General features: G+C 34.3%; 1 protein-coding gene across 1 annotated transcript in view; it reads right to left on the reverse strand.

Moving 5' to 3' along the window:
- Positions 1-26,260, reverse strand: part of LOC129216381 (vitamin K-dependent gamma-carboxylase-like) — a 41,585-nt gene extending 15,325 nt beyond the window's left edge. Inside the window, exons 1-12 of the mRNA XM_054850596.1 lie at positions 26,223-26,260; positions 22,054-22,253; positions 20,551-20,706; positions 19,449-19,614; positions 17,871-17,949; positions 14,227-14,333; positions 12,215-12,378; positions 10,148-10,317; positions 8,584-8,811; positions 6,570-6,724; positions 301-479; positions 89-216 (exon numbers count right to left, since the gene is read on the reverse strand). Coding sequence (XP_054706571.1) covers positions 89-216; positions 301-479; positions 6,570-6,724; positions 8,584-8,811; positions 10,148-10,317; positions 12,215-12,378; positions 14,227-14,333; positions 17,871-17,949; positions 19,449-19,614; positions 20,551-20,706; positions 22,054-22,253; positions 26,223-26,260 — 1,770 coding nt within the window. The remainder of the gene's footprint in view (positions 1-88; positions 217-300; positions 480-6,569; positions 6,725-8,583; positions 8,812-10,147; positions 10,318-12,214; positions 12,379-14,226; positions 14,334-17,870; positions 17,950-19,448; positions 19,615-20,550; positions 20,707-22,053; positions 22,254-26,222) is intronic.
- Between the last annotated feature and the right edge of the window lie 302 nt (positions 26,261-26,562).

Consider the following 26,562-nt stretch of genomic DNA (forward strand, 5'->3'; position numbering starts at 1 on the left):
TCAAATACGAATATTTGTCATAGAGATATAAATCAAGATAACCTAAACAAAATTTGCAGGATTTTTTGTGATTAAAATACGCATATACTTGAACAGATTCTCTTTCATAAAGTTCGAATGTTCCATTCGATCCGAATCGAACTTCCACCACTCCTTTCAAAACTTCCAACGTTATGTTTTGGAAATCCTCACTGACGAAATTCAGCAGATGAAATCCTGGAAATTAATATAACGTAATATAATATAGAATGATAAAAGTGCAGAATTAAAATTAATTATCCATATCTCTTCCCTCTGTACCTGGAAAATCCGTCAGAAAGAGGATATCGGCATCTTCTTCTTGAGATAACAACTTTTCCTCTTTCTCAATTAAACTCTCTCTCCAGTCGGTGAGTTCTGCCTGCAGGGGCAACACCCACGTCACTTCTTGGAATGGAGACCAGCTGGCAGACACCAAATCCACTGTTGGATCATACATTCTGAACAAAAAAGAAGAGCAGAATTAAAGCGCATTTAATAATAAAACGATTTACTGCCTTTCCTTTTATAATAATTTATAGTTGGGGAGGTGACTTTCAGAAGGAGTTAAATCGCAGAAAATCAAAATTGAACTGAAGGCTATTTTTTTTTTTTTTTTTTTTTTTTTTTTTTTTGCCAATTACAAATTACAGCATGGAATGGTTTGTGCGTACAAATAAAAGCATTTTTTGCACTTAAAATCGGATAGACAAGATAACAGTATTTTCCAAAAAATGTCTATTTTAAATCAATTTTCAATCAAAAAATAACTCTTCCTCAATGGTTCAATCATAGCTCCTGCTACGTTCCATGATCCTTTGCCATAGACCATGCCTGTAGTCATGCTTTTGCACTTTTATGATTATCGTTGTGTCAACCATTTATTAACTGCAAGAATGAGTTGCTTTGGTTTTCATTTTAGTTTGTTATAAATAGTACTTAGTGTTTGCAATACCGGTAAACCGAATACTGGTATTTCGAGTAATTTCGCAATTTTGTAATTATCGGTATTTGCTGAGGTAAAATACCGGTATTTTCAGTATTCGCTGAAAATAATAAATACTAGTTTTCAGTTAAAGAATTTTTAGTTTAACTTATTAAATATCTACTTGCATTTTAATTGTATATTTCCTTTTCCGTGATACAGAACCAAAATCAATGAGATGAATAGCATTTTTGTGCGTTGTTGTGCACCCTGTTTCTATTTTTCTATTTCCCTGATCACTCGTTTTCCCTTTTGTGAAAGTTAATTTCGAGAGTAATTTCGAATGTATTTGTACTGTGAATAATTTATTACAACTATCAATTGCAGTAATACTTCATGATATTGTCTTTAAGTATTTGTCTCAACTGTACTGAATTTTAGCAAAAGACTTTTTCTTGTTAGTAAATCAAATGGCAATTTGTTGTCACCAGTATGGGTTTGTTGTCATGTATCGCTTTATACTTGGCAAGATAATACTTATAAAATATATAATGCCTTAAAAATTTACATGAAGGTTAAGCATTAGCACTCAAAACATATTTTCAGATATTTACATAATTATAATTGTAAAGAATTTTGAAAATAACGCCGAAACGAATAAGAGAAACTAAAAAAATCTAATATAGTCAAGTTTATCAAAAATTTCATACCAAAAAGGGCTAATAATAAAAATAAAACACAAACCCCTCCTGTTCAAGAGAAAATGATGTTAATATTGGAAAAGTATCGTCTCTCGGAAAGAAATTACACCTAGCTATAAGTCTAAAAAAATTTTAAATAATAATACACACAATACAAAAGAAACACAAACACAAAAAGATTTTTCCAAAAATAACACTCAAAAGCCCGTTGTTAACAGTACCACTGACGTGCGTGAATTCAGAAAGAGTATTTTCAACTGCAGAAAAGTTGAACTCTAAATGAGTTCCAGACTTGGAGACAATTCTTTATGTTTTTTACTATTAATGATTTTTTATTATGACATTTGTTCCTCCATTTTATATTTGTTCCCAATACGTTTTGTAAAAAAAAATTTTGTACAAAATTATGAAACGTGGTAACGAAACAATATGTTTTCAAACATTGTTTTAGAAATTTCAAATACCGGTATTAATACCGATATTCCGGTATCACGTTTTAAAAATACCGAATACCGGTATAGAATTTTCGGTCTGGTATTGCAATCCCTAATAGTACTTAATAGTTAAAAACAATAGTTTTTCTGTACAAAAAGGGTTTTGTCCAATGTAAACCCCAATTAAATGGAATTTAATCTTAAATAGTCAATCAAATACAAATTTATATTCCATCATTTCAAGTTAAAGAGTTAAATTATTACGAAAAATTTTTCGGAACATTTTTTAAAATCTCATTTTTTTAACTAAAATGAGTTAGAAAAATTTTATTTGCTGCTTATTCGGGTTACATTTCGGATGAATCAGCTTACATTGAACAATTCTAGATTTGCGATTAAAATATTTTTGAACGTCTCCTCCTCAGTTAATATTATTTGAAAATAGGAAGTACGACATGAACTCAATGAAAAGATATCTTTTCTGGCTTTAACATCAACCTGTACTTTACAAAAGTAAGACTAAACTTTCATAATCAAGCGGTACGATTAAGCGTTATCATTAAGCGTTTACTGGCTAAAAGAACAATTAAGAGATTTTTTACAAGTTCTTTATCAAAACTATTGACTGGAGCTCTTTTGAAAACGAATGTATGTAGTGCCAAGATCATACCTTATTAGATGAATGCGTTGACGAATTTTACTCATTTATTTTGAAGAAAGGTACCCGAAGGGAAACCTTGTCCACCGAATGAAAGATGCAGTATACCCTCGTTTTGCACGGAGGTTACGTTCCTCGGAAATGAGTCGAAAACGCGTAAATTAAGACTTAATATTAGTGTTAAAATAGGGGTTAGGTTCCGTAGATAAAAAAAAAACTTCATTCTAGTGATGACTAATTGCATAAAAGTTTAATGTGTACTCTTATCAATTTCTATGCACAACATGCATAAAGAAAACACAAATTAATTCAGTATTTATGAAAAGGAGTGGGCTATGATAGTCTTTTGGCAGTCAAGAATTTTTCTCTGTAGTTCTTTGCAGAGCATTAACGCATCCATGCTCACTGTCATGATAGAATTTTTAATGATAGAATCTTCCTTCACTAACAAATCAGAAAGATCATTTCTATTGTCAAGGAATGGCTCGAAATTTTCAATGTTAACGTTATTGGTTCTGTGTCATCGATGTCGGTATCCTCATTGCTTTTGTCCTCCTTTGTCACTCCTAAAAACTCTTCTTTCAGTGAGTTCTGAATTGGGCGAGTTTAAAAACTTTACTTCTGGGAAGAGCTCTGGAACCAATCGTATAAAATTTCTCCAAGCTCGATTATAAGCACGCCAAAATGCAGTTGGTTACGCGTAATCCGCAATCTTTAAGAGTTTGGACTTAGAAAGAGGGGAAAATTTTATCTGTTTGCACTGCCGCATCCACATAAAATCAAAACTCATCCGCGTAAAATAAAATAAAGGTGTGAAATCTTAAACCGCGAATAATCGAAACCGAGTAAAATAAACCCGCACAAAACGAGGGTCTACTGCAGTTTAAATTCACTGCAGAACAACAACTCTTCCTGCTGGTTCTCCCACCCTATTCTCTAGACAATAACGAAAAGACAACGAAGGAAAATTTTGCAGGAATGTTGTTTGTCTTTATAGAAAAAGAATGTGGAATAACTTAATAATAATTAAGAGTGGTATACAAACCACCGGAGAACTTCCGTCTTTCCTCCAAATTACTTTATAATCCAGCACTTCTTTAAGGACGGGTATAGCTGCATATTTGTTTTAACAGCTGCGTGCAAGTGTTACATTTCGGGTACATCACCGAATGATTAAATTAAAAAATAGTGGTAAAATGTTTTCTTGGGGTGAAATCCTTTTTTTTTTAATAAATGGAATCGGCAGTTATTTACAACATTATAGCATATATAAATTTATGCATAAAATATTATCTTCTCGTATCCTTCTTCAGTCGCACTGCAGTCTAGTGCAGGCCAAGGCTTTCTCTGTCTGCTTCCTCCAAGCGGTACCACTTCCTGCTAAGTTTCTCCACCTAAATCTTCAAATCTTTTTCTACACTTCTTCTCGTATCCGACTAACATCATATCTGCAGTATTGTTGGTGTCATTTTTTGGCTTCTTCAATTTGTCATTTAAATCTAATGAAATTAAATTTATTAAGGAAAGTGTTCCAAATGAGGCCGACCTGAAGTTCACGGTCTAATTTATCGCTAATTTGTGTTTCAATTGGCTCCCCTCTTTGTACATTCGACAATGACTCATAAAAAATAGGAATAATATGATTCCATGTGATAATTAAAGTTTATATTATGTTTGGCAGCATTTAAAAAAAATGTCAAATTGACTTTTTTGGGAAGGTTAACTCTGAAAAAAAAAAAAAAAAAAAACCAAAAAGAACGATAAAACTAAAAGAAATTGAAACAGTCTGCATTTTCATCATAAAAGCCTATTGAACCACATTTGGTAAACGCTAAAACATTTTCAAAAATCTCTTGTTTACTTCAATAGAAAAGAGAAAGACAACCATCACATTCGGGACACTGATAAATCGTTTTTTTTCCTGTTTTTTGGTCACTGCTGCTCACAGTTCGTGCACATATGTGCAGCATTTGCAGCACAGAATTATATCCTCCACCCAACTCTTCGGTGTCTTAATAAGGAAAAAAAAGTCCTTATTGCGCTACTGTCTATTTTTCTTGGTCTATCAAAAAAACAGCAAAAAATGATGGTCGCAGGAACATTTGTCAACTCCATAAATTAGGTTTTCTAGATTAATTTGATAAAAAATTTCATACTAATAAACTACATTGAATCATGAAGAAGCAAAATTTACCGTAAAATAAGATCAAGCAATTTTTGCGAGACCTCTTGTAATAACTATAGCTACATTTTTGCCTATTAAGGAAAAACTACTTGTTGGTAACGCTTTGCCATCAGTTAGGGTTTCTGATGACGATAAAAGCACTACCGAGCGAATATTTGCTATCGTACATAGAAAAATGGTGGAAGAGGGGCTTTTTCGGTCTACATGGTCTTATTTGGGGCACATTCAGTAACTGACGTATATGAGATACGTCTGTTACTGACCAAAAGAAATCATTAAAATATTGTTTATGGAAATATAATTTCATTCGCATTACGCAAAAGCAGAGTCAATGATATATGAAGCAAGAATATAACTTAAACAGAGTCATTATGGGGTGTTTTTTACAACAGTGATATGTTACTGCGGAATTGCCCTTTTCCTGTCATTAATACGTTAATTTTCACCCAATTGCAAACACAAAATGTTCGTTAAGGGGAAAAAATCGACTCATGTGTGTAAATCTCTCGTAATGTTAGCTCAATAATTCAGCAGTTTTCATATAAAAGCGGAAGACATTTTTAAACTGAACACAGTTAGAACAAGGGTTACGGAATCGGATGGAAAATGAACAACACTGACTTCAACTCCTGACCTTTTAGATCCTTCGACTGCGACTCCTTGATTCCAAGATCAGTCCCATTTCGACTCCGCAAGCACCAGGAGAGTTGCGAACTTAGAGGGAAAATGCCCTACTCCGACTCTTGGAATTTTAGACCTTCGACTCAAGACTCCGACCCTGACTCCGCAACTCTGGTTAAAACTGCGGGTTACATATGGCACCTTTCAGATTAAACGTTGCAGCACCAGTGGCACCTCCTTAAGGGTGCCATATAGTCAGGGCCGGTTCAAGTAGTTTTGCCACCCAAGGTGATATTGACAAGTGCCACCCCCATCCCCCATTCAATAATAATAATAATAATATAAAAAAAATAATATCATAATAAAATAAAAGCAATAGTAAAGTGCTTTCAATTTAAGGGAGTTTTTAGTTAAATTCCAAGCTGGGGTTTTGCATATCTAAGCACTGGTACACATTTTAAATTATACTTTTATTAATATTAAAGTAGTTTGTCTTTTGGCATTGAAACATACGCATATTAATATTTTCAAATGAGTTTTAAATCGCGCAAGTTGCTGCCTGTAAAATTAAATTAAATTTCTAGTTTAATTCTGAACTATGTTTTGCATATCCAAGCACTGATACACACTCTAAATTATAATAATAATTATTTTTTTGTTTTAGCATTGAAGCAGTGAATCTTATGGCACTGAAACAGACATTCATTTCTTGTTTTTTAAATTTCAATTTCGAAATTTGTCGCCCCTAAAATCTGCCATCCTAGGCGGCCGCCTACCCCAGGAGCCGGGCCTGCATATGGCTCCCTATGGTATTACTAAGGCACCCTTAAGAGGAAAGAAGATGCCATTTTTCTCTATATGGTACCCTTAATGGTGCCATTCAGATCCAAATGGCACCCCTATGGCACCATTAAGGAGGTGTTGCTAATGCTACAACGTTTCCATCCTAAAAGATACAATAAGCAGCCCGCAGTTTTATCAGCGTGTTATGTTACATTGAACAGATACCATGACTTTACAACTTAACCTTTGAGCGAATCTTTTATTGAGGGACACCCAAACATCCATGTACAGAGAAATATTTTTTAGTTCATGATTTTTCTCCATCTTTTCTTGCACGCAGCGTGCAAATTGTTTTACCATGTCTGCATGATGAGTCCAGCGCTGACTGCGAGTCCATATCTAATAACAAAAAAGGAAAATGATAAGCATAATTATTTGCTTTAATGAGTAGGATATAAGGTATCCTACTCACCAGTAGGATATAAAATATCCTAGCACCAGTAGTGGCCACTTCAAGTTTACTTTTGTACTTTGAAGAAAGAAATGAGCAATAATAATGGGATTTTTTTGTTTGTACTTAATGTAACTATCATATTGAATCAATTTTATTTATCAGTTATTTGAATTTAAAGTAAGTAGTGTAAATACTTCGGATGTGAGAATGTCAGATGGCCACTACTGAAATTTTCAGATTTTGGAGTAGCCACTGCTGGATCAAATTCGAGGTTCGAGGAAAAAAAATGATAAAAATTGAACAAATTGAAATTCTGACATTTGGGAGCATTTAGGAAGCGTTGAGCTATAAAACGCTTATTGAGTTTCAAAAGGGGCAATGAAGATTGTATACTTGCAGTTTAAAAATATACTTCACTGTGGCTACTATTAGTGCGTTTTAAACTTGGAAGTGGCCACTAGTAACGAAGTGGCCACTACTGATGCTTTGCCTTAAATAAAATACCTAAAATAATAAACAATATTTTTAAACAACATAAAGCGACAGATTTTTTAAAATAGGAAGATTTAAAAACAAGTTAGTATAACTTGTCGTCCATTTTTTATTAATAAATGAAAACCCAACCCTTTTTTTCTACTATGAGCAGGAGTTAGGTCTTCTAATCAGCCATGACTATTCCGAAAAGCATTTTAATTGCATTGGAGAAAATGACTCAGCAATTTACTTTCTTTGCGACAGGTTAGACATGCTGAAATATTTTTAACAATATCTGAAGATATAGTCAGCTACTTAACGAGGTTTGCCTTCAGGCTTGTTATGACTATTCCAGACTGGCGAGACAATATAGATGTAACTGCAGTTTCTGGATCCTATAACGAGTTGTTTGATATTTCTCCTTACGTTTTAATGGACAAGGATAAATTTAATTTTTATCTCGAACCAAGTACGAAAACTGTAAGTTTGAACTCAGGAAAAATGTCCAAGTTTTTTTCTTTCTCTCTTTTTTTAAAAGCTAGAGCAGTAATTTCTGTGACCTGTTATTACTAAGATTTCTACTAATCTGTTTTCGATTCGCTTGGACCTAGCATTTTAAACCAGGGCTTCTCAAACTGGGTGCCGTAAGAAGAAGCGAGGGGTGCCGCGAAGTGTCCAATATATATGTTGGGAGGGTTTACCAAATAAGTTCATACAGATCAATAAGGCCATTCCCCATTCCCCATTCTTTTTTTTTTTTTTTTTTGATGTGGCATAATAAAAATTCGTTAGATCGTGACTTCATCGATTACGAATAAGAATTAATCGAAGTAAATATGCAATTTTTGGTGATGTGGTTTATAAAATGTAGTTTATATATATTTATTGCCATATTAAAGACTCTTTCAATTCGTGTTAGTTGAATTTGATAGTACTTTTTGTCGTTTTTATCTTCACTTCTGCGTGAAGTAATTTTTGCTCAGAGTTTCTTTATAAGGTTCCATGATGTACCTAATAAGGTGAAAACCCTTTTCTTTGCTAAAACCGGGGCGGAACACAGTTGAAACTAAAATTTTCACTTGTATTTCTTTTTTTTTTCTTAGTTTTCATGAGTCATCTCAGATGAATACGTAAACGCCGCAGCTATTCAATTATAAATGAGTACGATATTAGTTTTTGAACTTTAGTGTAGTCTTATTTGGCATACTTATGCATTTATTCAAAAAAAAAAAGGGTGCCGTGAAAAAATTTCTTTCTTCAAAGGGTGCCGCGAGTCGGAAAAGTTTGAGAACCCCTGTATTAAACTATGATTTTGAACTGCGAGAACTACCTCGGGATCTAAATGGAAAAGACGTCCAGTATCTTTGTCGACGACATTTATGGTCGTGTGCACGTAGTACCAGTGATGCACCATCATGTCCCAAGAGTATCCATACAATCCCTGTGTCCAAGTATTATAACCTTTCGTGAGCCAGTGGGAGTAAGGCAGGAAAACTTGGGAGGTGAAGTAAAGGCAAAATAGCACTGCTGCCATCTGGTGACGAAGTCGGACACTTCCCTCCTTGTTCAGATATTTCCTTTTAGAAGGGAAGCCGAAGTCCTGTAAAGAAAAAAATAAATAAATTAGCAACTGAAAGAAACGCGAAGGAGAAACTAAAACGTGCTTAACTTGTTGTTATACATGTTGCACGTTTTGATAATGCGTTAATTTAAAAAGCACTAGAATACGAAGAATTGCGTTTCGATAATCCATCCCTTTGCTTTAATGATTTTTTTATTTGATAGCACAAGATCAACTACACAGACTCATTTCTTTTGATGTTACAATGCTTTTCCACAACATACGCACAATATTTTCGCACAACTTTACGCAACTATTTTTCCTTTTCTCAAGTACGCAGCTTGAGTGATAAAAATCCTTCAAATCCCTCATTGGCATGAGGTCAACAGTTTCTAAATAACGTCAAAGTTTGCAATAGAACCAGTTTAGCAGCAACTATTTCATATCAGCATTACCTAAAACCACCATTGATAACAGTCGTTAAAAATCTACCATTAAAATAATGACAACAGTTCCTTAATAGCGACAACAGTAAAAATCTAAGTAAAACAGTGGGTAAACATATATAATAAGAGAGGCTCGATACAACGAAAGATTTTTCAATGGGGGGGGGGGGAAGGGGCAGAAAATATAATAATCAGCTAGAAGGGGAGGATTTGTTTTTCGCAGTAATTTAATCGCCATGAATTTTATTTCTCACAATTTATATTTATCTCCGGTGTTACCTTTTCGTCAACTTTCTAAAAACAAATGGTGAACAATGCAAAAACAAGGCAATTTTTATTGAAAAAATGTTAGCTGAAGCGTACCTTTTACGTAATAAAAGTTACAGAACAATTGATTTCTTATTTCTTGAGAAATTCTTAAAATGAATTTTTGAAAATGTCCCAATACTTTCGGTTATAAAGTAGATGTTTTCAACTTCGTTCCTTTTGAATTTAGCTGTGTATGACAAAAATAGAAAAAAGTTGAAACCTTTACAAAAACTTGTTTAAATCTACTAATCTGATCTTTTCTAGATTGATCCCTTTTGAACTATGGTACTATAGTCCGACCACGAAATGTTGAGCTTTTGCTCCGTTCAGTTTCAGAATTGTCCATTTTCGTGATGGGGCGATATGGAGAGAAAAGTTGGAACGGAATTTGCAACTGCGTCATTGGTTCTAAAGATTGAATACGTCACCTTGGAATTCAAGAAAATAGTCAAAGAAGTAAAGCATTTTAATTTGGTGAGGTCAAGGCAGTTGTCTCATTGGACAGGTCACATCCTACGTAAGTGGGCGGACCTTGGTTTTACTTCTTTCAGCAGCCATTGGTCAGAGGTATAACCTACCTGCTCATGTTTTTGAAATTCTTCAGCGTAAATGCAAGTTGTATTTCTCTGGAGCGGATCATCATATAAGAAAATCTTATGTAATCTTTCAGAACAAGAAAGCCATCGCTTTGGCCAATCAGATGAGCAAAAAATGGGCATGACGGCAATCATTACGTATGGGAACATACCTAGAACAGACATTTAATAAACTTAATCATCATTGAATGCATTCAGAATTTTATAACTAACACTATAAAGTTATGCAAATAGCTGCGGCTATTCATACTTTTTAATTTAAATTTAAACATGTATTCAAAAGATATACATTTTATACAAATAGTCAACTTATGATGACTATTCAAATCAAGGTTTAATAACTTAAAACGCGCAAAAACAGTAAAGGAGTTCAAAAAATTGACGTCATTTAATTTTATTAACTGCAAAAATGAATTCATTAGATAAGTGTACGAAATAATAATTAGAGTAAATTGCTATTCGATTTTTAACGGTACGATTATTAATTGACAGAAGAATGTTCGACATTCTATTGAAGAACAAGACGATGATTGTCCTTTATGCAATATGTTTAATTAAATGAAAAGTAATTATATAACCTTTGTGCTACAATATGATTAAAGTGAAAAAACCAACGTAAATAAAGCACAAAATTTGAAGAAAATACAGCATATAGCTATTTCAAGGCTATAATGGAGCCTCTTCATCAGTGCAAAAAGCTCACCAACACAACCGAAACTCGCGAGAGAACTCTGTTCTCTGAACTCTCGAGAGGCTCCATTGTAGCCTTAAAATAGCTATATGCTGTATTTTCTTCAAATTTTGTGCTTTATTTACGATGGTTTTTTTTTTTTTTTTCACTTTAATGCGTTTAATTATTTGACACTATAAAGAATTTTTTTACCTAAAAAAAGAGTTAAACTCAGTCATTGTTATACTTCTATTCTTAATCTCTCTACTTACGGATAAGAGCTATAATTACTCGGTAGTCTCTGAAATTTTCGTTTTTTTTCGTAAAATTGTTTTCCCTTAGTTGCTAGGGTTAATACATAGTTCTTAGGATGTGCTCCTTACTGAATGGGACGTTTCACATAGTAATTAGAATTTCTTAGTTTTCGCAGCATTATTAATATTTTTTCTTAACCAACAGGATTTTAATTGAGTCATTGAGTTTTACGTTTAGTAATTGGTACTTTCATGCTAGTCATTTGCATTTTCAACATAGTGGTTAAGATATTTTGCACTCATTAGTAATTTTTTCTTCGTTATTTTCACACACTGATTAGGATTTTTGCTTAGTTAGTATTTAGAACTGCCATTATTTGTTAGGCCTTTTCTCTCGGTCATAAGCATTATTTAATTAATCATTAAAATTCTTAGTCATGGAAAATTTTTATTTGCTTATTTATTTATTACAATTATTAATATTATTACTAGGGAGCTGGTATTGGGTCAGTTGGGGTAAAAAAAAATGGGATAAATGCATACAAAATCTATTATCACACTAATGGTACTTTTCTAAACGAAACTGTTGGTGAGTGAAGACTGGATAACATGGAAGAGATTCCGAGAGTCTCGCGTGTTTCTAAACAGTTGTGTAGGCGTCGTCATTGTTTAAAGATGGCACGGTGAAAGAAGTTGTCTTATAAAGTGATCTTATATTTTACTCTCCAGTAAGTCTTCAAATAAGAAGTAATTAGTTTAAAGTAGTTTTATTTGTCATGTGGAAGGTAAAAGAAACTTTTATTTATTAATCTCACCTTTCCAGCTATCTTTGATCTGTAATTGTAGTATTCCCATTTACCCCATAAACACTTACTCTGAGGTAAATGAAAATAACTAAGTTTTTTATTCTCCCTTCTTTCTTTTTTCGAAGATTAAATAATGATGTAAATTTCACTTTTGTGTATAGTTTACGCAAGTTCAGCGCCAGGCAGAAAAGTCGCCAACCCGGGGGATTATGCTAAAGCCGTTCCGTTGAAACATTGAGTCCTTTTTCCCTCAACTAGCCCTATAACATCTGATGACAGTACAAGTGCGAAAATTTGCTTTGTTTGGTGAAATTCTTACCGATGGAGAACATTCTGGAATTCATTGAGTTGAAGAGTCCGCAAAGCAAGAACCCAAATGGCCGAGTAGAACTCATCAGCATCAGGAATCCAACCGTCAGATCGAGTAGAAATCCTCCGAGGTGTACGACGAAGTAAGTAATCTGATCATCCGTCAGAAATAATCTACAGGAGAAGAAAAGACTGACTGCTTAGATATTACATGAATTGTTGAGCAATTTCTAATGAACCTTGATTATTTGAGATTATGAATTCATTGTGAGTGATTTTTTATTTTTCATCGTTACTTTGCCAAAGCACGCACGATAGAAATTCGTAACTCCAGAGCTCGAATACGCTACCTTACGGTGATTAATAGTACTAAAGAAAAAGGTTAAACATTCCATTCCACGTGTTTTCTTTAGGGTAAATTACAGGCTTCAGATAGTTTCTGGTGTAGTGTAATTTCAGAAGAATAGAAAAGAAAGCTTACCCACAAACACGATGAAAAATTACTGTCATTCACTAAGCGTCAAAGCAAGTTATAAGTTACGGCACTTGTTTGTTTTACCTTCTTCATCCGCCAGTAGACAGTGACTGCAGCGCCCCTATAGTCTATTGGAGTTGCGAATTAAATAATCCGGATTTTCTAAATAAAAATTTATAAAAATGGCGCATACAGTAAAACTATGGCCTTGTACCATATAGCAAAAACCGGGGGAGGAGGCAGGAGGCGCTACAGCAATGGGTCCGTATAGAGCAGGAACTTGATAATAATGAGATTGAAATTAATTTTGTTATGTGCATTTCAAAGTCCTGATAAACTGGAAGGGTCCTGAGTCATAACCTGGCAAGGGGGCCCTCTATAAAAAAAAGGGGGAGGGACCCATGATTAAAATACCATTTCCTTATCAAGTGACCCAGATAACTTTTCTGACATTTTCGTCTACTTAATAAACAAAGTTTGATGCCATGTAGTCATCAGGAAAATTTTAAAGGCATTTAGTGAATAGAATATATATAAAATTAAATATTCTTGATTCAACAAAGAATTAATCTCTACATAGCATAAAATGAAATCTCCAAAAAGCGTCTGTGTGTTTGAACTCGCAAAATTCGAGAACTACCCGGCCGATTGCGCTGACATTTTCACAATTTGTTCCTGTAAGTCCTGAAAAGGTTTGCAGACCAGTTCGAATAAAATTCGATGAATAGTTCTTTTTTTATTCCAATTTACGTCCAATTTTCAAATAAATTCTCAAATATGGGGGTGAAAAATTACTTGCACATATTAATATTACATATCGTTAGAAAGGGTAGAATTTTCCGCGTTCTAAGTAATTTGTTTCAATATTCTAACTTTATTACGGCGGGAGTTATTTGCGTTTTCAGCTCGAATTTTTTTTAGGCTTAGCTGAAATTTAGGCACTACTTTCTTCATTAAATAAATCAATAAAAAGTGAAGGAGTTGTCCCACAGCTTTCTTTTTGACGCCATTGGAAAAAGCGACCTTTTTTACTCCAGATCTAACTCGACCTATGGTCGAAAAAATAAGCTTTTATCTCGAAAGGAAAAAAAGTTACAAGCCTTTTTAAATCAAGTTTAAGAAATCTCGATTCCATTCAAACTGTGAACCATTTTCTTTCGCATTTTAATTCCTTAAACTCTTTTTATTTTGTGTTTCCATGGTTACGCATTTTAAATCCAGCTTTCTGGATTTAATTTCTTTAAAGTATTTTAATATCTGTCGTCATTGTTTGGAAGGGAAATCATGATGCTTTTTATTATTTATTTTTTACGCCTGATTGTTGAATATACGTCACTTGACACAATTTTTATTTTCAAGGTAGACCGGGCAAAGCCGGGCAACGCAGCTAGTTTATGATAAAAAGACATTCCGTCAAAAAAAAAGTGCAGTTCCGTGACAAAATGAATAAATTAGCTCATGTAACGCTCGTTTTTCACAGGAAGTGCTTAAAGAAATGTGGAAAGAAAATTAGTGCTTTATTTTGATAATTGAAATCTTATTCTTACCTGAATCCATCAAAAACCCAATGATACCCCAACTTTTCCATTGAGTATCCTCCAATCCAATCCAAGTTGGTTTTCTTCAAACCAGCAATGAAGTACACTAAAAAAATCTAATAACAAGAGCTTGATGGCAAATTATGTACCATTACAATGCAAAAATATAATTCAATATAAACACTCACTGAAATTTTTTTTGCCGATATTCTATTTTAACTCGATTGGCTACAATTTTTAGCTGGTACTGGCGTATTATTAGTGTACTTCTGAGACCTTTCTTGGTGTTATTACCACATTCATAAAACATAACTGTACGCATCGTATATATATCTATCCCATTCTTGTGGAAGGTTTTTGTTTTGAACAATCACGATTGCTTATTGCTTTCATTTGACTGTTCTTGGCGTCCTATCATTTTATTTTCCCACCGCCGCCCTCCGCACCATCACCGTCGACCGGCTCCTCACGATGCTGCTCCTTTAGCGAAAGCCGTCTCCAGGTTGCATCCACGTCCTACACACACGCGCATACATACACACATGCATACACAAACACATGCATACACAAACACATACACACACAAACACATACACACACGTATACATATAGACACCTACACATACACACACACGCATACATACAGACACCTACACATACACACACACGCATACATACAGACACCTACACATACACACACACAAAAACATACACACACACATGCACACAACTACCCACACACTTATGCCAGCACACAGACACAAACACACATGCCTACACACACATACACATACCCCCTACACACAAACACACATACCCCCACACACAAACACACATACCCCCACACACAAACACACCACGCGCTATATACACACACTCGTGATTGCGAAAAACATAATTTGAATTCAAAATGTCAAAATTCAAATTAATTTTTTTTTCTTTTTTCGTCAATGGAATTTAAATAAAAATACATATATAGGGGAAGCTAGGAAGAATTGACCCTTTTTTTTTGTTAGAATAGTTAGAACGAAATAAAAAATATTCATAAATAGTCTGCCATCTTGCGCATTATCATGGCTAAAAATAATAATATAATTCTTAGTAGAAATGGTGCAAAAGATTATATTCCATCACGTCTGCAAATGGGTCAAGTGTCCCTAGAGCTAGGGAGACTTGACTCAACACCTAAGGAGACATGATCCCCCCTCATGAATGTAAGAAGACTCATAGATATTGAAATCAAAAACGCAGGTTTGTTGGTGTTTTTTGCTTTAATAAGTGTTACTTAAAGTGAATGAACAAATGTTCACTCTTTAGGTGAAGTGTTACAATTTGTTTTAAAAATTAAACTTATTGCACATCAGCAGAAAAGCAGAAGTCTAATTCAAAACTTTATCAGCTAAGACCTAAACAATTTTACGTTATTTTAATAAGAAACAAATCTTAATGGTCATTAGTATTTTAATATTTGCCAAATAAAAATAACTTATTAGACCAACATATTTTAGTTATTCATTGAGTAAAAAAAATCCCCCCTTCATATTCACAATATTAAAGTTTTTGCTTAACCAAAAGCAAATCATTAAGGTCTAAATCACAACATTTTGGCTATTCATAAACAAAAACTCATCGAAAAAACTTCAAATGCTTCTTTGGGTCAAGTCTCCCTAGTTAGCTTGTTGTCAAAGCTCCTTAAGTAACTTTCTCTTGTTTACCTTAAATTTTTAGCAACTTAGATTAATAAAATCAAATCATTAGGCCTAAATTACAATATGTTATCTATTCAAAAATAAAAATTATATTGAAAGAAAGTCATATTAAACGAAAAAATGAAATTAGTCTTTGGGTTAAATCTCCATAGCTTGTGTCAAAGCTCCCTAGTTCGCTTTCTTTTGTTTACCTTAAATTTTAGCAACATAGATTAAAGTTACATAAAACTACTGTATGTCAATAGTTAGTCACAAAAAAGTGACTAAAACAAGTATAATTTTAAAATTCATTGCCCTCAAAACTAGAGGTTAATATTTAAAAAATTCCAAAATCTTCAAACTTTACTTTTAAGGTACAGTATCATTTAACACTAAATTTATTGAAAACCACTGATAATTCTGTTCTGAAATGGCTTATCCCTGCAAAATACTGTTGTGTGACTGGTCAACCAATAATTAGACTAAAATTTTCCCCAAAATATCCATGGAAAAAACTCTCATGGGTCAAGTTTCCCTATGGGTCAAACCTCCTTAGTTCCCCTAATCCAAACTCGATCCTGTATTTCTTTTCTTTTTCGCTAAATTTTTATCAAATACAGAACTTCAGACTAATTACGCATAAATATATGTTCTGAAAAGTAAAGGGTTCCTGCACTTTTCTTTTGTTAGGAATTAAATCATGATTCCACAGTCCACACACAAGACTATTTTATATTGCAATTTCTATTTCAATAGTCGTGATGTCTTGTTCGTTAAAACATTTCAGTTGATTTTATCTTTAATGAACGATTTGAGCCGAATATTGTAACTACAAAACCTTTTTATGCACATCATTTGAGAGAAAAATAAGTTTGGATAAATGTTTCTCCCACAATAAAATAAAATAATTCAAATCACCACTACGTCCAAAAACATTTTTATATCTCATTAAATAAAAATCGGCAGTGAATGTAAAAGTTGCAGCTTTAAAATAGTGTCGATTTGCTGTGTCGATTTTCTTGTGTTTGAAACAAAATCTTCTGAAGCAACTTATTGGAAAAAAAGAAAGATATTGATTTCAAACATTTCCCCCCCCCCAAAGATTTTATGCAGTTTTCACTGCATAAAAATAATTTGATGGGACATTAAGATATTTCGTTGCCCTAATGGTAAACCTAATTTTGAATAATATAGATCAGCTAGCAGTTGGTCTATTTTATATTAGTTGGTCTGTTAAATTAATAAATTTGGATGTAAGCAAAATTCTTTAAACAAATTTCTGAAATCTTTCATAACCTACTTTTAACCCCACTGCAAGTGTTACTTAATAAGTCCTGAAAAATTGCTAGTTGTTCTTTTAATGTTTCTCTAATAGTTCACAAAAAATACTTATAATTTCAAAAGTAAGTTTTATAAAGGGTTAATGACAAATTTTCCATCATGTAATTAGTTATTGTTTTGGAAGCTGTTCTGTTCAAATTAAATTTTTCTGTGGCGGGGGACGGGAGGTTTGAATATTCTTTCCATTCCTATATTTTCTTTTTATTGCACTCCTGTGTAGTAGTTACTCCACATAGTCACAAAGCCTGTTCTTGATTTAGTCTAGCAAACCAAACAAAAATCATCAACAACAATTATACAGTGGCCGCCGCTTATATGAATCACCTGTTTCACTTTGAAACAGTTTTGATTCCATAAAACGGCCGATTCAATAATGAGGCTATTCACTAAAGTTGGATTTTGTTCTGTTTTTGATAATTTGATTCATTTAAGTGGTTGATTCAATCAACCACTGGTTCAATTCACCAGCGCCCACTGTGCTGCATTATTACGATGCTGCATTTAATAAATTTTAATATGAATGTTTTGTTGAAACTGAGAAACAGATACTTTTAAGCTTACAAACCAGCTGAGAACGAAAATTAAAATAAAATAATAATTTTAAAATGAAAGAATTATTTATACCTGTCCTCTAAGAAGAGCATAGTTCCATAGAGGAACGTGGGAGTGCCTGATATTGGGATTCCATTTCCCATCAAGTGACCTGAAAATATTCCACAAAAGTTCACCTGTATTTATGGTATAAATATCAAACAGCAGTGGGGATGAATGGAACAACAAAAGGAGTGGGACATTTATGCCGAAAGAAAATGAGATTTTTTAACATTTATATCTTGTTCTGTAGATGCAAGAGCTTTTGGTTCTTGCTTGATTCTAATGTGCAATCTCTAATGCACAAACTAGAAAGATTTTTTCGCGTTTTATTTCGGCATAAATACATTACTATCCCATTACTTCCTGCTATCCTCTATCTTTTTTACAAAATGCATTATTCAATACTACATCTGTATGTTCAGATTCATTGAAAAGTATGCTCAGAATTATATTTCTTTCATTTCATGAAAAAGTGATATGATTTTGAGATTTATAATCCGTAAATATTTCATCTTAAGATGTCAAATTCAAATTTTCATGGTATTTAAAGCAATTTACATAAATTATTTATTATGGTACGAAATTTCAAAGGTTTATGTCATCACAAACGAACTGGTTAAAAGTGCGAGTTACGAGTCTATGACTTCAAATTCTAATTCTTCCTCTTCGTTTACTTCAATCTCTCCAGTCAAGAGCGGAGAGAATTCGCTGGTTAGTCGTCGGCCCTCTGTCAGATTCCTGAGTCTTCCATACCATACACCGGCAAGTCTTCGTAAAGTATAATTTTTTGCAGGGCAACCGAGAGCCAAGGCGGTCCCCTTGACAGTTTTCCCTTTGGGCCCAACGAGAGGCTGGGATGACCTCTCGTTGGCCCTGAGTCGACATGCATGAAGAAGTATGTCTTCATGCAACTAATTGGGACTAAACTCTTCAGGAAAGCAAAACTGCAGTCAACTCTGATGACACGAAGCCTTATAACTCCAATATTTCTTTATTTCAAAGTTTTCCATTGGGTCTCAAATTCTTGAGAAGGCTGTAGTAACTTCCCGTGACTCGAGCTACCAATAACTCGAAGGTTTTAGCCGGTTTCCGCTTGGGACTTAGAGTTATAAGGAGTTGATTGTATTTCAATTGTGTTTCGATTGTGAATTCAAGAAAATTATATACGTCGTAGTAATTACAAAAAAAAAAAAAAAAATCAAGAAGAAGTTACTATTTAATTTATGTTATTTTATTTTGTTTGCTATCCAAGAAGCGGCGTTGAAAAAATGTTGTTAGTTAAAAGTTTTATTTTAATATAGATGTTCTCTGTTTCAGTTTAAAAAGTAACATAGAAATGAATGGACAAGCATCGAACACATACCTTAATTTTTCACATTTTACATGCAGTCAAAATATAGCTTTCTGCTTCAAAGAAAAATCTCTCGGTTGTACCTTATTTGCTTTCATTTTTTTCTCTAGTATCTTATGTTTGGACAAAGGTTTTCACTTCGAATTATTTCTAAGAACACTTACAGGGTATCAAACATTGAGTTCGGAAATGACATTGAGTGAACTCTTAGCATTGTAAAATTTAGTCTTAAGAAGTAATTTTGAACAGTAATTTACCAACATCGATTAGCTCCACTCAGCATGAGTTGAATTCCAAGAAGTCCGAAGAGATATGAGTGGTTATTCCAGTGGGATTTGTCAAGAAGAAAAATATACCAGTAGGGGATAAGAAAGCACAGACAGCTGAATCGGTAACGGTAGCCTAGCATGATTCCAACAGCTCCTGAAATAGATGTAAATTAATAGACTACTATCGAAAAATATATTTGTGCGTGTAATAATTTCTTTAACATTCAAAATGAATAAACAAATAGTTAAATAAAACTTGATTTATTTTTATGTGATCAATGAAATAAATAATGAGATGGAATGAGTTTTAAAATTAAAGATACATTCTAGTAGTTTTTATGATCTGTTTAAAAATATATTTTACAGAGAAGCCACAAAAATGTGTGCCGTTTGAATAATTAAACGTGCGAATGTTTAGAGTAAGAAAGGTACTTTACCGTAAACGCGGGTTACTTTGCCCCATTTTAGAATTTTCCTCAATAATTTTGTGACTATTCATGTTTCCAAGCTGTGGAAACCTTTTTTACACTTCTAGAGTTCTTTTAATTTAATTTTTGATTACTGATCACTTTGTTTCAAAGTATTATTACCCTTTTATTTATTTATAGATTTATTTTTTGCCATTTGGGCCAATGTTACTCTTACGTTTGAGTTACTTTGCTCCAAAGTGGTTTTTCCTAGCATTAAGGGAATATTTTACTCGCGCGAAAGATTTTAACAAGTTTCAAAAAATTCAGCCGCGGCCTCCTTTGCAATAATCAGGGCATTGCATATTCTCCATATTTTCATGTTTTTTCCTGTAGCCCTCTAAAAATTTTCTGTGCCCCTCAAAGGAGCCACATGGCCCCCGTTGAAAAACCCTGGTACAGAGGAAGGAACGAGCAAGAGTTCAGTCTTAGGTACTCATCGTTTCAATCTTTTGTCTGTAGTAACTTTCCAAGCAGCTTGCGTGTCATTCCAACAACTAAAAAACTACGAACTTGTTGAGGATAAATCAGTATCATAAGAAAACTCACTAACTCACAGGGTTGAGAGGTCCCGTCAATGAATACAGAGTAAATGCTGCATAGAAATAGAGGATTAGACTTACCCACCAACATGAGTAAATATACCATAACCATCCATTCCAGTGGTAAAGGCTTTAAGAAATCAAAAAGTGGGAAACGGCACTCGGATTGGTTGCCCCAACGAGTATCTGCAGACGACAATCCTCGTTCATGGTGAGTGTCTACTATCATCAGAAGACCTAAAACACCCAGAATATTAAGTTCCATTTATCAAGAAAAATAAATGAAATATATTGCGTTTGCAAATTGATAATATGTTCAATTTCCTTTGTCTAAATGACAACTACAAGGCAATATGACGCAAGAATCTGATTTTTTACGACGACAATTGATTAGTGACGCTTCAAAACTAATTTTTTCCATTTTAATAAATTTTATCTTATCTATTTTAACTATTTTAATCTTATCCATATTAACAAATTTTATCTTATCCATTTTAACAAATTTTATCCTATCCTTTTTAACTAATTTTATCCTAACATATTTTATCATATCCATTTAAACAAATTTTATCTTATCCATTTTAACAAATTTTATCTTATCCATTTTAACAAATTTTATAGCATTTTAATTGAAAAAAAAGAAAAGGATTGAAAATACTATGTTTTGTTACGCCACCTTGAATACGACGAGTTTTGTTTTGGCGTCTGAATATATTATGGACAGTTTTGTACCTGCAATCGGTTTTCAATACATATTTTCTTTTGCTTATAGCCAGTGTTGAAGTGAACTGGTACTAGATTTAAAAAAAAAAAGTCAAAAACTTAGAGCCGTGCTTAAATTTTACTTGGTCAAATGTGAATAGAACAAGTTTTGAAACGTCGCTATTCAATTCATAGATCAAAATGCTCGAAACTTGTGTTGTAGGTGTCAGATTGCTTTTTTTAACCTTTGGATAATAGCTTGCTTTTCACGCTAATCGTTCAAAGTTGGTCTGTATGGGGAACATTTTTCATCACTCCTGAGAAAATTGTATACTGTTAAGACATTTTAGTAAACTCGAACTCAATGAGAAAAAAATTACAATTATTAATTTTGAATTATTTTCTTTTCAATTAAAAAAACTCTAGGAAAGAAATTCATATGGAATAACGAAAATACTTGAAGGAAACTAAAAATTAATATATGGATTATTAAAATTTGAAGAATAGTACGACGAATTTTTTAAAAAGTAGCGTAGTCTTGTACGCTACCAAGGTGTGAAATGAACGGAGTACTAAAGTTTTTATGTTGAGCAATTCTCTCTGGTAATTGGGAGCAACAAGTTCGTTTTATTTATACGATGATTGGGTATAAAACATTGAATTAAAAAAAAAATAATTGCGAATGTTGTCTTTCTCCTGATGCGTTGAATGCAGCCCGAAAGTGACATGTATCTCAACTTGTAGTGAAAATATTTTCTGATCAGAAGTAAAAAGTAACGACATATTTTAGATAAAATGCAAAATGAATTAGAATGCAAAATGACGAGCTTTTAAAAAATTAGCACATACTAATAATACACAATTAAAATAATTTTCCCTCACCATACAGAATCCGAATAAGAGCTAAATTTGAAGGATCTCTTGGAGAATGAAGGAGTTTGGAAAAACTATAGAAATCTTCCAATTCTTCTTCCCGAACGCCTATTTCTCGCAAAATGAAGTCCTTTATCCGTTGATAGCTAAATTTACATTCGCCTGCTGGTTCCTTTTCAGAATGCACTCTTGACTCTTCATCTGTCTCTCTAAATAGATTGATAAATATAATCAAGTAAAATAAAACCAAATAAAATAAAAATAAATGAACAGATGAAAAGTTATTTGTGAGCCGTAAAGAATCACGTTAGAAGTGAAACTTTTGTATTACATGGAAGCACTAAATTGGGAGATGCTCTGTTGATAATCAACGCAGTACACTTAACCACGAACAATGAGAAAGAAAGATGTCGAAAAGAGCGAATGCGCGACTTTTCGTCACACAAAAAACTTCATCACTTCCGCCCCACAAACGTTTGCGAATCATAATTTTTAACCACTCGCATAAGAAGTTTTACTAATTTTTTTCGAACAATGTCAATTGATATTTAATTTATCAAACACAGTAGGATCAGCAATTATGATAATTTTGTAAATTGAAATAAAAAAAAAAAAACTCGATGCTGTATCATGTAGGGTATCTAATCCTGAAATCCCGATCTCGAATCCCGCAGGATAGTTAGCGGAATTTTGCTCTCAATCCCGCGGGATTTTGAATCTCGCAAATTTTTTTCCATGCAAGCATTTTCCCGCTTATGCCGCTCATAAAATGACTATTTTCACAAGCATCATGTGAAGTTTGAATCCCCTTCCTCGTATATCTGCAAGAAGAGCAAGAAAAACTTTGTCTCATATGATCAGCGGTGGATTTACCATTTTAGAACACAATAAAAATAGAGTATATTTTCCTCAGAATGAATTGGTGATGGTATTCTCTTTCGAGGTTTCAGTTTCCATACGTTCAGCAATCAAGAAAGTGCTTAAAATTTATAAGTATTTTCGAAAACCTTCACTAAAATTTAATATCCAGTAATTTACGCTTTAGAAAAAATATAGAAAATGCATTACAGATTCCAAGACCCACTGGAGTAGCCCGAATGCAATGTTGGATCACTTCTTTAATCTTAAGGAATGCATCCAAAACCTTTGAGTTACAAAAAGTGCACTCCAAAGAAGAAAACAATGAAAGACCTGACATACACAGTCCAGTCACATTAATGTGACCACCACGTACTTTCCACGTCAGAGTTTAATAACCAATCACAGAAGGCAGGCGGCAGCACAGTGCAGTTGAGCGTATATAAAGGGTGTGTGAGGGCTTCGGAAAACATTTCAATCGTTGGCGTAATGCAGAAACGAAGTGATTTATCCGACCTCCAAAAAGGCATGATCATTGGCTTTCGGGCCAAGGGTGGAAGCATTTCCGAAACGGCTGAGTTTGTGAACAGTTCGCGAGCCGCCGTGGTAAAAGTGTACCGTGCATGGCAAAATGGGACTGTCCAAAATCAGCGACGTGGCAAATGTGGTGCACCACGGGCCATAGATGACAGAGGCGAATGACGGTTGCGGAGATGCGTTCGGGCAGATAGACGGGCTACCGTTGAGCAACTGACCACCAAAATGAACCAAGGGGCTACCAAATGTGTCTCCCAAACTACTATTCAGCGAACATTGCTGCGTCTGGACCTCCGAAGCAGACACCTGGTTCGTGCACCTATGCTGACTGCTGTTCATCGACGACGAAGGCTAGAATTTGCACGCCAGTACAGCAGCTGGACGTCCACTGAGTGGCGACAGGTAGCGTTTTCAGATGAATCGCGTTTTATGCTCCATCGGACAGATGGACGTTGTCGTATAAGGCGTGAAACCTCTGAAAGGAACCACCCTGCAACCATTGCCGGAACGGTCCAAGCCGGAGGCGGGAGCATTATGGTCTAGGGAATGTTTTCCTGGCATTCTCTGGGTTCATTGATCATTGTGGAAGGCACGGTAGATCAATACAAGTACGCATCTGTCCTTGCGGACCATGTCCACCCCTACATGCGCATTGTTTTTCCTCAGGATGATGGCATCTTCCAGCAGGACAATGCGAGGTGCCATACAGCTGCCAGTGTACGTGCGTGGTTCGAAGAGCACCAGGATAAGTTTACGGTCCTCCCCTTTCCAGCAAACTCACCTGACTTAAATCCAATCGAGCATCTGGGGTGGGACCATCTCGATCGAGTTGTTCGCGCCACGGATCCTCAACCGCGTAATCTAGCGCAGCTGGCCACAGCATTAGAGTCGGCATGGCTCAACATCCCAGAGAACTCCTTCAGGGACCTAAGTGACTCTCTCCCTGCACGTCTCGCAGCAGTCCGCTCTGCGAAAGGTGGTTATTCTGGCTTTTGACACATGGTCACATTTATGTGACTGAACTGTGTATATTCGGCACGACTTTAAAAGGGGCGACAGAAACTTGTATGAAACACTGGATGACTTGAAAGACAGTGCAGTAAGTTAAGCTGTTCATGTTTTTCAATACATCTTTAAAGTGGGAGGTAAAATTAGCGAAGTTGTCCAAAAACTTTTACTGAGACGCTACTTGGTGAAACGGTGAAATCAAGCAGTATTCATCCTTGCTGTAATGAATGAAATTCACTGATACAATGACCAACGTTAATGAATCAGCAAGGGTATTATCAATTCAAGTTAAATTGGAAACAGCAAAAACACATGTCCAATGGACATCGTTATTGTTCGAAATTTGCTGTTATTGAGAAAAAACTAAGCATAAAAAAGAAAAATCTAGTTCTCAGAAGGTGATCAAGTAATGAGAATTTTTTTTCAAAGTGTCCACAATTATTGAATTTCAGTAAAATCAACTGCAGTGGAACCACAGCACTTGTTTTTGTCAAGCGCATTATTTTTGGAGCAATAATCCTTTCCCATCCCATTCGAACGGCACACTCTTGCTTACCAAACGATAATTACTAATTAGAATCTGACTTTAGTGCTCTGCAATCGGTGTACGGAATTCAAGAAGATAACTAATTCAAGTAATGAAGGCAGCCTTTCCTAAAAAGCACAACTTTTCTGTTTGACATTAAAATTTAATTTTTAGAGGAATAAAGTCAATCCCGCGGGATTGGCCCCTTACGATCCCGAAATCCCGCGGGACTGAATTCGGTGCGGGCTTGGAAACCCTAGTATCATGCAAGATTTGTTTTTCTCTTGATTGTTTTCTACTATATATTGCTAAGCATTTTATTTCAGGGTAGCCATTTTGGTTTGGCTTTGCTTGTAACCAAACAACTGACCATCTTGTGCACTTGTATGAGCAAATTATTTGAGTTTTTTTCTCTCTGAGGCAAAAACTTGCAATGTCATATTACTTAAATAACGAAAGCATACGTAGCTGTTTTTATTTATGGCAAGGGAGTCGGTATACGCGTAATGTTGAATTGCTAAACTTAATTTATCTTTTTCGCAAAAGGTTTTAATTATAGAAACTCACAATTTTCAGTACTTTCAAGATATATCTATGAGTCTACTGAAGTGAAATTTAAAGGCAATTCTGTTTACTTAATTTTCAATCAACAGTTTAACCTTGATTTAACGATTGTCAAGGGACCGTAAAAAATTATCGTTAAATCAAGGAACATAGACATTTAATACAAACAAATCCGGACCAATCGGGTATCGTTAAATCGAAGCTATACTGTATTAAATTTTCACCAATAGACACTTTTTTAATGAAGAAAGATCATTTTTGAAAATGAAAACTGCTGCTTAGAAAAAAGTGCGCATCCGAAAGCAAAAGTTTCATTTCAGTATAATTATGAGCGCATGAATAAAATGTGGTTATATTTTCAAACTAGTATGTAAAATTGCTCTCTAGGGAAAAAAACGTGAGTTTGTTTTTTTTTTTTTTGTTTTTTTTTTTTTTTTTTTAAATTGGCGTTTTGAGAAAATAACGTTTGAAAGTATAAATGTACTTACACTTCAATACATTCCTGCCCCCATTATTATAACTGAAAAATTATTTTTTTTAAAGGTTTAAGTGTAACAACTCCCCAAAGAGTTCTCCTTTGGCAAGGAACAGCGGTGGTGCATCCCCTCAAATGTTGCGGAGCACTACCAGTCCAAAACGAGAGCCCTCCAAATGAAAAGAAAATACCCTCTTCCCCTCCCCTCACCCATACACTAAACATTTCAGTGGCACAGTCTGAGCCATGGTGTCCCCCCCCCCACCACGTGCTTTTATTAGTTTGTATCGCCAAAAAGGGAAATACAGTAAAACCTGTCTACAACGATACTGTTGGGACCTAAAATAAATATCGTAATTTACAGGTTATCGTTATAGATAGTTTGATTATTCATGCTGACATTTTGCTAGGGTCAAAAAAAAAAATGTTACACACAGGTTATCGTTATTGACAGTATCGTTATACACAGGTTTCACTGTAGTAAAGCGATTCATTCACAATGAGGGACTCGGAGCAGAAGTGTGACAAGCCACAAGGAGTCACTTTTCGA

Source organism: Uloborus diversus, chromosome 2 (genome assembly GCF_026930045.1).
Source record: "Uloborus diversus isolate 005 chromosome 2, Udiv.v.3.1, whole genome shotgun sequence".
NCBI lineage: Eukaryota > Metazoa > Arthropoda > Arachnida > Araneae > Uloboridae > Uloborus > Uloborus diversus.